The sequence below is a fragment of the Theropithecus gelada genome, chromosome 1 (assembly GCF_003255815.1).
Source record: "Theropithecus gelada isolate Dixy chromosome 1, Tgel_1.0, whole genome shotgun sequence".
NCBI lineage: Eukaryota > Metazoa > Chordata > Mammalia > Primates > Cercopithecidae > Theropithecus > Theropithecus gelada.
The window spans coordinates 46,734,072-46,748,997 of NC_037668.1; the positions used below are offsets into that span (position 1 = coordinate 46,734,072).

At 41.1% G+C, this 14,926-nt stretch overlaps 1 protein-coding gene across 1 annotated transcript in view; it reads right to left on the minus strand.

The window, feature by feature from the left end:
• Positions 1-14,926, minus strand: part of UBR4 (ubiquitin protein ligase E3 component n-recognin 4) — a 139,110-nt gene that overhangs the window by 102,400 nt on the left and 21,784 nt on the right. The window contains exons 12-21 of the mRNA XM_025381474.1: positions 12,947-13,046; positions 12,670-12,807; positions 12,023-12,140; positions 10,644-10,831; positions 9,527-9,686; positions 9,322-9,407; positions 4,492-4,661; positions 2,902-3,184; positions 2,027-2,162; positions 385-464 (exon numbers count right to left, since the gene is read on the minus strand). Coding sequence (XP_025237259.1) covers positions 385-464; positions 2,027-2,162; positions 2,902-3,184; positions 4,492-4,661; positions 9,322-9,407; positions 9,527-9,686; positions 10,644-10,831; positions 12,023-12,140; positions 12,670-12,807; positions 12,947-13,046 — 1,459 coding nt within the window. The remainder of the gene's footprint in view (positions 1-384; positions 465-2,026; positions 2,163-2,901; positions 3,185-4,491; positions 4,662-9,321; positions 9,408-9,526; positions 9,687-10,643; positions 10,832-12,022; positions 12,141-12,669; positions 12,808-12,946; positions 13,047-14,926) is intronic.

The following is a 14,926-nucleotide window of genomic DNA, read 5'->3' on the forward strand; positions in this document are numbered from 1 at the left end:
TCTCCTTGGAGCAGATTCCCATTCTGGGATGGTACTCACAGTTTGCAAGCTATTGTGAGCACACAACTGCAGGCATTAGAATAAGAGAGTAAGGCAATTATTTTTGTCCATTAAAATACTTGCATGTGAAAAACGCTAACAAAGATTGTCTTCAAAAATCAAGTGCCAGAGGCGCCAATCCAGCAAGGACGACCCCCACATCAAAAGTGCACCCAACAAATAAATATCCAAGTAACATTTTCCTATTAGAATGAGCTCAAATCGTAACACAGACCACATTTCCTGACTATAAAAAGTCAGTTATTCCCTTTCCCCCCAGTAGGCTGATTCTGGTGGAAAACCATCTGACCCACATATAAAATGCAGTTTTAAAATTCCTAGTACCACAGAATCAAGTCGGTTCAAATCATCCTCTGAGGCTTCTGGGGACAGGACACAGTAGAATCTGGGTTGTGGGACAGCGTCTGAAAAGTAATGTGCTGATTAAAAGAATGGTCTCATTCTTAACTCTGTCTAACTAGTATGCAACGTAAAAACTCAGAAAATACTTTATAACAAGATTTCCCAACCTTAACAATATTGACATCTGGAGCCAGATAAGTGTTTGCTATGGGAGGCCATCTTGTGCACTCTAGGTGATTTAACAGCAGCCCTGGCCTCTACCCACTGAATGCCAGTAGCACCCCCATTATGACAACCAAAAATATCTCTATACATTGCCAAATGTCCTGGAGGGGAGGGGACAAAACCACCCATTGAGAACCATTGCTCTAAGAGTTAAGTAGGGTGCTCTAGAATCAAAGCAATCAACAAATTATGTCATTAGTCTGAACACATTAAACTTACATGCTGTTTCCCTAACATCAAATAGTAAGAGAGAACAGTAAGTTCATACTAAGGTTTCACAAAAGTTTCCACAAAATACACTTAACATCTAATAATCCTCAGGATAAGCACAAATGCACATTAAAAATACACACAAGAAATACGTCATCCAAAGAACAGACAATTGCTATATGAGAGAAACACTAGAGATAATCTCATGTTCACATTAGTTTCAGACCAGCATGTCACCAAGACCCAAAATGAAATTTAGCTGTACATTAGAACCACAACTCTAAGGGAAAATGAGGAAAATTAATCACATAGAGTGGCAAGAATCCATATACTGTACCCCATGGCCAGACACCAGGATTCTAATTTCTTGTGTCTCAATTTATTTTTTAGTTTTTATTTTTTTTGAGACAGGGGTCTCACTCTGTCATCCAGGCTGGAGTACAGTGGCGTGATCACAGCTCACTGCAACCTCAACCTCCCAAGCTCAAACGATCCTCCCACCTTAGCCTCTCAAGCAGCTGGGACCACAGGCACGTGCCACCATGCCCAGCTACTTATTAAAATAATTTTTGGTAGATGGGATCGATGTTGCCAAGGCTGGTCTCAAACTCCTGGGTTCAAGCGATCCTCCCACTTTGCCCTCCCAAAGTGCTGGGACTACAGGCATAAGCCACCATTCTCAGCCTCAATTTTTTTTTTCCTTGAAATAGAGTCTTGTTCTGCTGCCCAGGTTGGAGCGCAGTGGTGCAATCTCAGCTGACTGCAACCTCTGCTTCCTGGTGCAAGTGATTCTACTGCCTCAGCCACCAGACTAGCTGAGATTACAGGCAGGCACCACCAAGTCTGCCTAAATGTTTTCTGTATTTTTTCAGTAGAGATGGGGTTTCACCATGTTGGCCAGGCTGGTCTCGAACTCCTGACCTCAAATGATCTGCCAGCCTCTGCCTCCCAAAGTGCTGGGATTACAGGCATGAGCCACAGTCCCTGGCCTCAATTTAAAAAAAATAAATAAATGTAGGCTATGTGGGAGTCCATTTCTGAAATGTTTTAATCCATAGGTGATTTGCCATCCATAGGGATTACACTAAAGCAAATGACCAAAGATCCTCCAAGAGTCTCCAAGCTTCTAATTCAACCCCGCCAGTGAGAACCAGTAAGTCAGTTTCCTACTGACAATCTTCTTTCTGACCTGATGAGAAATGCTTAGACCAGTTTTCTTCTACTTCTTTGAACCCATGATAGAGAGGAGCGGTTGCCCGGCGGCTGTTGCTGTCCTGGGATCCACTTGCCCACCCAAAAGGAGGACTTAGCAGGTTATGCTGTACCTTTTAAAACACAAATACTGAAATTAAGAAAGATACACAGTCACCATTCAGCTTTTCATTTAGGCATGATAATAGCTCGATACACTAAATCTTGGGAGTCTGAATGTGGGTATTCTACATTCAAATATTCTGTTTTATTGGGCACCATTCAGCTTTTCACTCAGGTATGATAATAGCTTGGTATATCAAAGCCTGGGAAACTCATTAGCCAAAATAAAAATTTAAAGATTTTTCTGTGACTACTTTTGGAATGCAATTTTTGGTGGAACATAAAGGGACTAGTGCTCAATGAAACATTTTAAGAAATGCTGAACACAGTTAAGTTTGAACGGACCTCCTATTCTCATTTTGGATCCTTACAACAAAGGAATTTACCAATCCATAAAAGTTACTACTTGACTGTCATTCAACCACTAAGAAATACTCATTGAGGGCCGATGCTCAGGGCACTGCATCAGACACAGGTAGAGCAGGGCAATTCGTGGAAGAACGCCTTTGAACACAGCCTACATTCCACTTTTAAAAAATGCATCAAATCAAGTAATCTACACTTATCACTTCGGCTAAACATCAACTACAAGTCTCAGTGGTTCTCCTAATCCTACCCACCAACCTCCCAACACTTGAAACCTAAAGTGAGCAGGTTATTTAGGTCATTTGGGCTATGGATCATGGTAACCATTGAGAAGAATTAACTTCTCAATAACAGTGAAGCAAAAAAGAATGTGTTGGTCTGTACCTGCTCAAACAGATACACAGGGGCTTTGGAGTACTGATGAAGCAGATAATCAAAGATGAGAAGGAGGCGAGCCAAGATGAGTGGCACGGAGCGCATCTGAGCATCCATGTTGACGCTCAACTCCTGGATGATCTGGACAAAAAGCGTCAATATGGCCCGCCGGCCTGTCTCAGTGAAGTTGTGGAAAATGAGGAGGAGCAGCTGCAGGTGTTCTACATTCAAATCTTCTGTCTCATTGGGCACCACGCCTTGCAGGGCATTCTGCTTCATTGTAGACAAAAACCTACCAGAGAGAAAAGATGACTATGTCTGGTGGGAAAAAGAGCATTCTCCAAGAGTTATAATGGCAAGCATTAGAAGAGTTAAATTTCCTAAACCTAGGCAGTAAGATAACAAATTAAGGAAGAAAAAAAGGCTAAATGGTAAAGAGAAGACAGAAACTAAATTTTGGCTAAAAAAAGTCAGACTTGGCCAGCCAGGCACAATGGCTCAGTCTATAATCCTAACACTTGGGGAGGTCGAGGGGAGGATCGCTTGAGGCAAGCCTTAACACAGGCATATTAATGCCCACCCTGTCATTTGTGACCGTGAAAAGTACTACAAGCTACCCCCAAAAATGCTGCTATTGTTCCTTTCTGATTAATAAACTTGGACAGGTAAAACTAATTCAATTACTTTTCCCTATACTTTGATTCTATCATTTAATTCTAGTTTTGAGAGTTTATACTACAGGTTAAAAATCACTGCATGATAATAGTCAAAAATAACTCAATAGACTATAAAGCAATAAAAAAGAAAGTATACTATTCAGAGAACTTGTCAGAAGAGCTTTTATGCAAAAAAGGAATGAATGTAGCCAAATGTTTCCACTGCCTTTGGCTATTAGGAAAGAGATTTGTGGTTTAATATTAGGAAAGAGATTTGTGTGTTTAACAAGGGTTTCCCTCATTGCACCCCTCTACCCTCTCAGCCTTTTTGCAAGATTCCACCAGGAAAAATATAGTGAGTCTTTGGCATTCAAGGAGGTTTATGATTTCTAAAATCCAGCATTAGAGCTATTTGATCCTAGAATGGGGAAAAGAAAGCAAAGCCTTTTAGGAAAACAAACTGCTTTGAAGACTTCTAACCATGTAAACAAAAATGGCAAATACAGGTCCATCTAAAGCGGATTTAGATGATTAATCTGAGCTTCCCCCAAGGAAAAGAATTCTTTAAAATTTGTCCAAAAAAGACTGCAAGTCCCCCTAAGTGGCTTCATGTTGAAAGCAAAATAACCAAGGACAGAGTTGGCTTCCCTGCTTGTCTTTTAAAAAAAACAGATCAGGATAAAATTGGTTCTGTTCAAGATTGTAGTTCCATCTAATAATTATAACCAAATCCGCCATGTGCTACAGGGAGACTTTATTTCCAGACCAAAGTTGACATACTTGTTTTTTTAACAGCACTTCTCCAACTCCATCCCTCTTCTACCCTTCCCACTCTAAACATTATCATTACAGTAATGTATCAAAGCCACAGATTAACTACAAAGTCAAACAAATAAAAAAGGAAATAACCTTCTCTACAGGCCTTCTCTTGGAGGCATCTTACCTGTCCCAAACTTTAAGGCATTCAGGGACGTCAGGGTCACCTTGAGCACTGGCTTTATGTTGCCAGATGAGCAGGAGGCGTGAAAGCACAGAGAGGCTTTGAGGGTGAATGTACAAGGGCCAAGGGCCCTCAGAAAAAGGAGCCACTCCTAGCTGCTGCAACAGTGTGTTCTGACAAGAAAGACATGGAACCCAACATTAGGAAACAGATATAGGATAAAGTCAAAAGGTTACTCATGTTCTCAAATGTTTGTTTGTTTGTTTGTTTTAGTATTGGACAGAATATTTTAAAGAAAGAAGGACCCAGAAATTCAGATTTTGGAATAGTTTGGATAAAGATCATTTAGGTCAACAAATGAGAAAAACATAAACGAAAATTTACTGATCTAACCTCATTAACATTTATAGTTAATGAGTGTCAGACATGGGCTCCTGAAAAAGGAGAAAAGCATTGAGATATCAGAATTGGGATAATTTTGTAAAGGGACAAAACATGAAAAGTTGTTGCCTTTGAAAGCAAACTTCTTGAGCAACTATAATAGCTAATAGTTTTTCTTTAATAATCAGTTACATAATACAAATAACACCCAAAAGGGGAAGATCCAACAACTTAAGAGATTCGCTGTATTGGCAGAGAAATTCTGCCTATGAGATCTGAAAGCCCAGAACTCAACAAGGCTGTTCTTTACCTCCAGGTGGAGCATGTCTTTCAAATGAGCTTCATTTTCAGCTCAGTTAGCTAAGCTGCAAATTATCTTCTCAAACACACACACACACTGAGCAGGATGCCAATGGAAAACCAGACAAATGCCTGCTTTCTCATTTGGCTTCAGAAGACACAAAGCATGGTTACTGTGGGATGTAGGATAAATTTCTAAGTCTGCCAAATTAAATTATATTTTTACACTACATCCTCAAGGACCCTTCCTTGAAAATGAATGTTATGCAAAATGTCGCCGGCCTCAAGAGCAGTTACCATAGGTCGAGCTAAGCGCAGAGCGTACTTTATTGTCACACAGGATGTGCCAGGCAGAGACAGGAAGTATTATATGCTCCATGTCACTGAGGAGGGAAGGTGAAGAACATGACCAAAGCTTTAAGGTCTCTAAGTGGTAAAGCCAGGTTTATCTCTAAAACCAAGTTCTTTTTTGGTTTTGAGACAGTCTCACTCCATCACTGAGATCACGGGAGTGCAGTTGCGCGATCTCGGCTCACTGCAACCTCTGCCTCCTGGATTCAAGCAAGTCTTGTGCCTCAGCCTCCTGAGTACTGGGATTACCAGCTACTGGTACATGCTACCATGTGCCACCATGCCTGGCTAATTTTTTTCATTTTTAGTAGAGACAGGGTTTCACAATGTTGGCCAGGCTGGTCTCGAACTTCTGGCCTCAAGCAATCCACCCGCCTCCCAAAGTGCCTCCGCACCTGGCCTCTAAAACCATGTTCTTAACCACCATTCTCAACACCATGTTCTCAACACAGTCATAAACAACTTCTTAATTTCCTAAGTTCGATGAAACAATTTAAAAAAAAAAACCTACCTGAGCTACATGAAAAATACTAACTGTAGCACAGTTCTAATAATGGAAAAATCAGGAAAAAAAAATCTAAATGTTCAAATCAAGGCGTGTACCTAGCCATATATATGGATAAGTAACACATATTCTTTATAACGCTATTTTTTAACGCTATTTTTTTAGCTCTTGTTTTTCATCTTTGTGTCAGTTTTTCAGGCCTCAGAGCCACAAAAATGAGTTAACATGCCACAGGAACCTGGTCTTTCGCTCCCACCCCAATCCTTCCTTCTCAGCTCTAAATAAAGTAACTGACTCTCTAAGAAGTCAAACTGCACCACAGTCCATCTAGCAGCAGAACTCTGGCCGAGTCCTCCCTTCTTCCACTCCTCTTTCATACTGGCATTTCTGAGGGTTCAGCCTCAGCCTTCAGCTCTCTTGCTAGTCTTACTGTTTCTCATTACTTCAAAAAGTGCCCCAATTTAATTCCTGAATTTCACTCACATTTCCAACTATTTTCTAGACACTGGCACCCCAAAACTTCTTCATAGTTAAACTGAAACCTTAGGCCGAGCACAGTGGCTCATACCTACAGTCCTAGCTATATGGGACACTGAGGTGGTAAGATCACTTGGGCCAGGAGTTCGAGCAGCCTGGGCAACATAGCAAGACCCCATCAGGAAGACAGACAGATAGACGGGGCGGGGGTGGGGGGGTGAAGGAAGGAAGGGAGGGAGGGAGGGAGGGAGGAAGGGAGGGAGGGAAGACCGACCAGCTGGGGATGGTGGCACACACACATAGTCCCAAAAGGCTGAGGGCAAGAGTATTACTTGAGCCCAGAGTTCAAGACCAGCCTGGGAGATATAGTAAGATCCCCACCTCTAAAAAAAATAAACTAAATAAAACCCAGTCTCTCTTACCCCCAAACCAACTTTCCTTCCTGACTTTCCTACCTCTATTAATGACAACAGCATCCTTCTAGTTTCATTTGAGTTTTAAACTCGGGTAATATCCAGGACTCCTTCCTTTCCGTGCTCTTCACCCCATTCAAATAATGGCCCATGATCTCTGCTAAATGTCCTGTGCCGTATCTCCCTCCTTTTTCATGATCCCACACCAATTCAAGTTATCTTTACCTCTTCAGTGTCTATAATAGTACCTGGCACATAGTAGGTGCCCAATGAATATGTATTGAACAAATGAAACAAGAAACCGCAATAATAATATTAAACAATAATACAATTATAAAGAGAGCTAACATTTAGTAGGTATTAGTACTAGGTACCAAGCACTATTTTTGTTTTACTTTTCTTGTGTGGTAAAGTATCATAAAATTTACCATTTCAACCATTTGTACATGAACAGTTCTGTGGCATTAAGTACATGCACATTATTCTGCAGCCCTTACCACCATCCACGTCTAGAACTTTTTCATCTTTCCAAACTGAAACACTGTACGCACTAAACACCAAGTCCCCACTTTCCCACCTCCCTGCCCCAGGCAACCAGCATTCTACTTTCTGTCTCTATGAATTTGACTACCTAAGTACCTCTGAAGTGGAACCATACAGCATTGTACTTGTGCTTGTGACTGACTTATTTAGTATCATGTCTTCATGGTTCATCCATGTTGTAGCATGGGTCACACTTTCCCTCCTTCTGAAGGCTGTACAACTTTCATTGCAGGGATGGATGTTTTGTTTATCCATTCAAATGTCAATGGACACCTGGGTTGCTTCTACCTTCTGCTACTGTGAACAACACTGCTATGAACATGGGTGGATAAACACCTGTTCAAGCCCCTGCTTTCTTTTCTTCTGGGGTATATAAGTAGAACTGCTGGATCATATGGTAATTCTATTTTTTTTTTTTTGGCAGATGGGAATCTTGCTGTGTTGCCCAGGCTAAAGTACAGAGGCTATTCGCAGGCGCAATCATAGCACACGACAGCCTCAAATTCCCAGGTTCAAGTGATCTCTTGCCTCAGCCTCCTGAGTAGCTGGGACTACAGGCACGTGCCACCATATAGTAATTCTATATGTAATTTTTTGCAGAATTGACATACTATTTTCCACAGATACTGTACCATTTTACATTCCCACCAGCAATGCAACAAGAATTCCACTTTCTCCACAAACTCACCAACACTTACTTTCCATTTAATGATAGCCACCTAATGGGTGTAAGTGAAGTAGTATCTCATTGTGGTTTTGAGTCACAAACATAATGGAATATCACACATTTGTCCAAACAAGAACTATAGAAATATATAACAATATAGATGAATCTTGGCAATACAGTCCTATATCATACTACATGAAAAAAAGAGAGAGCCTGAAAACATTACATAGAGCATGATGTCATTTGCTATAAAACTACAAGCAAATATTAAAACTTTTTTTAAATTTAAGGAATACAGATTATATACGTACATACACATACATATACATATATGACTAAGGACATAAGGAACTTGAGATGCAGGATTCAAGACATCAGCTATTTCAGTGGGGAGAGAGAACCACAAGATTGGAAGTTCACAATCAATGTCCTAGATTTTGTTTTGGTGGTGGGTTTGCAAGTACAAGTGTATATGACAGTATCTATCTCCTATAATTTGATTGATTCTTTTAAAACACACATTTTGTCTTTCTTCAATTACTAGGGGTGTTGAATACTCTTCCTATGTTTATTGACCACTTATACTTATTTTCATATAAATTGCCTCCTTGTGTATTTGTCCACTTTTCTGCTAGTATAATCATCAGGAGTTTCCGTTTTTGTGGGTTTTCCTTTTCTTTAAGCTTACTGACTTAAGATAAAGGACATATTTTTTATTTCTGGAAATGATCCTAAATATAAGGCACAGGGACATATTAGAATCACCTCTCAACGCTCTTTCCAGGGAGGGGATTTAATGACAAACTTCTCCCTAACAATTGGAGCTACAAGCCGGGCGCAGTGGCTCACGCCTGTAATCCCAACACTTTGGGAGGCTGAGGTGGGTGGATCACCTGAGGTTAGGAGTTTGAGACCAGCCTGGCCAACATGGTGAAAACCCATCTCTACTAAAAATACAAACATTAGCCAGGCATGGTGGCACACACCTGTAATCCCAGCTACTCTGGAGGCTGAGGCAGGAGAATCGCTTAAACCTGGGAGGTGGAGGTTGCAGTGAGCCAAGATCGTGTCACTGCACTCCAGCCTGGGCAACAGAGCAAGACTCCATTTCAAAAAAACAAACAAACAAACAACTGGAGCTGCAGCCTATGGAGGTGTCATGAGCTCTTGTTTAGATGGTCACAGCACACACAAACCTGCAGGTTAGGTGACTGAAGGTCAGAGGTTACCAGCGAGTGGTTGAAGTGATAGAGAGCTGCAGCAAACTCTTCATCTGATGAACCTGGAAGATAAGTAGAAAAGTCAATTATTTAAGCAGCTATTGAATGCACCACACCTCCCTGCCAACAGCCAAACTCCATGAGAAAAAAAATCCACCAGGCACATATCTTGTCTACTGACCCTTGAGTCCATCTTTGTCTACCTCCTTGATGATACTGGCTAGGGTGGCCATATGGTGTTCTGAAAGAGATACACTCAAATAGTTTCGGATAAAATTGTTCCGAGAGTTCAACATGGAAGAGGTGATGAAGTTCAAAATGTTGGAAGCCAGACCTAAGAACTGAAAGGAACACAAAAACTAAGTTCTTATCAGGGTCATAAGCCCAGCGTTCCTCTAAACTCTGATTACAGATCGAAAATAAAATATGCTCAGAGGTCTCATGCAATAAACACAATGAATGAAAGAATCAGATTTTAAATCACTTACAGTGGGCCTAAGTTTCATTATGAGAGTCTCTCTTTCCCATGTAATTCTACTTACACAAAATGGTATTCCAGTTTAATATAACAGATGTTACAAAACAGTGTATGAAAACAGGATTTCCACATAGACTGACCCATTTCTTTTGTTCTCCTAAGGTCCTTTGTCCAGCTCCAATTCATTACTGATATATTCAATCCTGAAGCCTATATTAATGATTATTATACATATATAGAATTCCTAGCTCTTCTCTACTAAAATTAAATTGAATTATTATATAAATGTTTTATGTCCACATCCTTGACTAGACTGTAAGTTATAAATATGAAGGCAAGAATTGTATCTGACTCACATCATCAGAATGGGGACTGACACTTACTAGATAATCAATACTAGTTGAACCAACAGTTCAACCATAGCAAACACTTATGATGTATCCGACTTACGCTAAGCACTTTACAGTCTCTCTTTAAGATGTCACGACACCTTTAGATGCCGGTACAATCACTCTCATATGATAGGAGACAAAACTAAGGCTGGAAAAACTTCAGATTCTTGCTCAAAGTCACAAAGCCAGTAAGTGACAGAAGTAGGTTTCAAACCTACTTCTGATTAATTCTAAAGGCCAGTAGAGAAACAGTAACAGTCACACAAGATATTTAATGACACATAATCAAGACATATAACTCCTAAGCAAAAATATCTTTAAACATTACAGTTATCCAAGCCACAAAATGTTTGAGTTCAAATGATCTGCTTCTCATCCCCCTAGTTCCCCATGTCCACTTCCCCTAAACCTTACAAACCTACTCTTACCAACTCAGGATCTTTGCGACTCGCCAAAATGTTGCCCTTCTCACCAGGGGCCTGCTTACTGGGGCTTTTAACCCGAGGAGAGCTTTCCAGTGGAGGAGGTGGGGGAGGGGGCGGAGGTGCTGCTTTCTCTTTACTGGGAGAAATAGTCTCCTCAAACCATTGCCCCAAAATAGGCTCACTGTCATCGTCTGAATAGAGAAAGAGAAAGTAACGAAAATAATTTTTTTTTAATGTTTTTAGTGCATCTGCTTCCTAAAAGTGCTTAAGTCAAAAGGAACACAAGGATATCCTGATTGTGATGGTGGTTACAAGGTTGCATTTTTTTTTATCAAAACACATCTAAATGCATACATAAAATAAGAGCATCTTATTCCATGTAAATTATACCCCAATAAAACTGATTTATTTTTCTTTTTTTTTTTTTGAGAGGGAGTCTCACTCTGTCACCCAGGCTGGAGTGCAGTGGCGTAATCTTGGCTCACCGCAACCTCCACCTCCTGGGTTCAAACAATTCTCCTGCCTCAGCCTCCAGAGTAGCTGGGACTACAGGCACGTGCCACCATGCCCAGCTAATTTTTGTATTTTTAGTAGAGACGGGGTTTCACCATATGGGCTAGGCTGCTCTCGAACTCCTGGCCTTGTGATCCACCTGCCTCAGCCTCCCAAAGTGCTGAGATTACAGGTGTGAGCCACCACGCCCAGCCGATTTATTTTTTCTTTAAGGAGCCCAACAAAGAAAGAGAAACAACTTCACATTATTTAACTGGTAACAAGCCAAACATTTTCAAGAGCAAATTTATACCTGCCTTATCAACCATAAATCAAAGGATGGTAAGAATCACGTCTCCCTCCATATTTCACATTGTTCCCACAAACGTGATTATGAAAGAATCTGAGGTAGTTACCTTATTCACTCTCTCATCAAACTAAGGCAGGAGGGCATGCCAGTGTGTTCACTACAACAGGATTAGGTTTCTCTACTCAAGCTTCCCTAAACTATGACTGTGACAACATCCAAACCGAACACCTCACATGTAACCTTTTGAGTTTCACTGAGAAAGCTTAGAGCAGAGGTCACAAAATGAGACAACAGAGGAAGAAATATGGAATAACTGAGATGTTTTCTGATTTTGGAGGGAAAGGAATGAAAAGTAACCCAGGCTTGGCTGAAAGTTGTGTCCATCATTCATTCATCAACAGCTCAACTTGATCTTAAATAACATGTCATCTTTGAGTGCACATAAAACCAAGGTCCAGGCTAAGCAGGTGAAAACAAAATGGAAACTTTTGTTTGTTCAGGAAACTACAGGAATCTGCTGAGAACACTCCTGTTGCACTCTATAGCTTATCTCTGGGAGAGAGAAAAGAGCGGCCCCTACCTTGGCTGCTGTCCTCCTCCGTGCTACTGAAATCATCCTCATAGTAAGTATTGGAGTCGGTGGAGGCGCTGGCATCACTGCTCATGGAGCCCTTCCTCTGCCGCTGCAGGACACATGCCTAGGAAAATGACAATTACACAACCAGAGCCATCCTATTTAATCTCATTCACCACATGAAAACTTTCTCCATATCTCTTTATTTTTTCCTAAATCCAAGAAGTATGCCTATTAATAGCTCCCTTAAGGACTTTCATCACTTTATCCTACAAAAACACTACCAACCAGAGACGTGGACAAGAACTGAAAAAAACGAGTGTTTCCATAGTGTCCTCTATGCTTCTGCTTCAGTAGGCCAATCATCAGAAATCACCAAGTAGCTACATGTATCACAAAACTGATCATCAACAACTGATTCAAATGTTTGGATAGATTCAACCCATTAAGAATTTCTCACTTCTTCTACACCATTACCACAACTTTGGGTCTATAAAAATCATGGTGTATAGTCAGTCTTACTCATTTCAAGACGGTTTTATAGATATATATATCTATAAAATAAATATATTTATGTATAAAACATATAACATGTATCATATATAAATTATGAGACATTCTTCTAAATTATCAATGGCTTGACTCCCACCCACCTTTCTGTAGGAAGTTGAAAGTAACGTCAAGAGCAGGTTCATCAGTGGGACAGAGTCAATCAGCCGTTGAATCCTCTGTATGGAAGTGCTCTGGGCCATAATGCTCAGGGCTGCAGGGGGGCCATCTGTCTCCCAACCCTGAAGGCAATGATATCAAAGGGCAATTAATGATACTACTCAGCCAGAAAAAACAACTTGAGTTGATGCATCAAGCTAGCTTGGCCAGAAGTGGATCCCGCGATCAATATGCTGGTTACCATGGGGATAACCTCCTCACCTTGTGAAGCGCCTCCACTTGTAGGTCTTGAAAGAGTGACGTTAGCAGTTTGATGGCATGGTTTGCCAATATTACTGAGAGTACCCCAAATCCCTGATGCCTACGCAAAGAAAAAGGAAAACACAATCCTTAAAATAATTAACAATAAATTACAACTTCTGAAAGAGTGCCATTTTGGGGTCTCAGACCCCTTTGAGACTCTGTGGACCTTTCTTCGGAAAAAAAAAAATTGTACATACATACATCTGCATAAAATTTCTGAAGTTCACAATCTCCTTGAACCCCATCCACAGATGGCCTAAGGATCTGCAGGTTAAGAATTCCTGGACTAGGCTGGGCATGGTGGCTCACACCTTAAATCCCAACACTTTTGAGAGGCCGAGATGAGAGAATCACTTGTGCCCAGGAATTTGAGACCAGCCTGGGCAACCTAGAGAGGGAGACCCTATCTCTACAAAAAAATTAAATAGCTACCCGGGCGTGGTGGCATGTACCTATGGTCCCAGCTACTTGGGAGGCTGAGGTGCACCACTGCATTCCAGCCTAGGTGACAGAACAAGACCTTGTCTTAAAACAAAAATAAATAAATAGGCCGGACGCGGTGGCTCATGCCTGTAATCCCAGCACTTTGGGAGGCCAAGACGGGCGGATCACGAGGTCAGGAGATCGAGACCATCCTGGCTAACACGGTGAAACCCCATCTCTACTAAAAAATACAAAAAAACTATTTTATATATATATATAAATAAACAAATAAATCCTCCTGGAATAGAAGAAACACCCAAATCGAAAATTTTCTGGAATTTAAACAATCAGTTCAAAGCTAATGGCATATGCAAAGATGCTGACTTTTAAATGTAGATTGAACTTTTAAAAAGTCATTGTTTTGAAAAGAAAAAGGTTAGAATTACCAACTTCTATAAAATATCTGGAAACAAATCTAAGAGAATAAAAGAGAGGCCAGGAGCAGCAATGCATGCCTATAATCCCAGCACTTGGGGAGGCCAAGGTGGGAGGATCGCTTGAGCCCAGAAGTTCAAGACCAACCTGGGCAACATGGCAAGACCCCGTCTCTACAAAATATGAAAAACTTAGCCAGACGTGATGGTGCACACCTGTGGTACCAGCTACCCAATAGGCTGGGGCAGAAGGATTACTTGAGCCCAGGAGGTGGAGGCTGCAGTGAACTGTGTTCATACTACTGCACTCCAACCTGGGCGATACAGTGAGGCTCTGTTTCAAAAAAAAAAAAAAAGGAAAAAGAAAAAGAACAGAAAATTAATTACATTCGAGTAAAGTGTTTCCCTCCTATCCAAAATGTCCACATAACAAAAGATTAATATATCTGATTTACAAGTTCATATAAATCAAAAAGAGAAAAGAACAACCACAGGCCAGACGCGGTGGCTCACATCTTTATCCCAGCACTTTGGGAGGCTGAGGCAGGAGGATTGCTTGGGGCCAAGAGTGCGAAACCAGCCTGGTCAATGCAGCAAGATCCCATCTCTACAAAAAATTTTAAAAATTAGCTGGGCATGGTGGTGCACACCTGTAGTCCTAGCTACTCAGGAGGCTGAGATGGGAGGATCACCAGAGCCCAGGAGTTCAAGGTTACAGTGAGCTATAATCCTATCATTGCTCTATAGCCTGGGAGACAAAGTGAGACTCCATCTTTGTAAAAATAATAATAAAAAAATTAAAAAGAAAATGACAAATACCAAAAAGAAAACCAAGGCAAAGGACATAAGGCAGTTTACAAAAGAAATACAAATGACTGGCCAGGCGCGGTGGCTCACGCCTGTAATCTCAGCACTTTGGGAGGCCGAGGCAGGCGGATTACGAGGTCAGGAGATCCAGACCATCCTGGCTAACACAGTGAAACCCTGTCTCTACCAAAAATACAAAAAATTAGCTGGGCGTGGTGGTGTGCGCCTGTGGTCCCAGCTACTCGGGAGGCTGAGGCAGGAGAAAGGTGTGAAC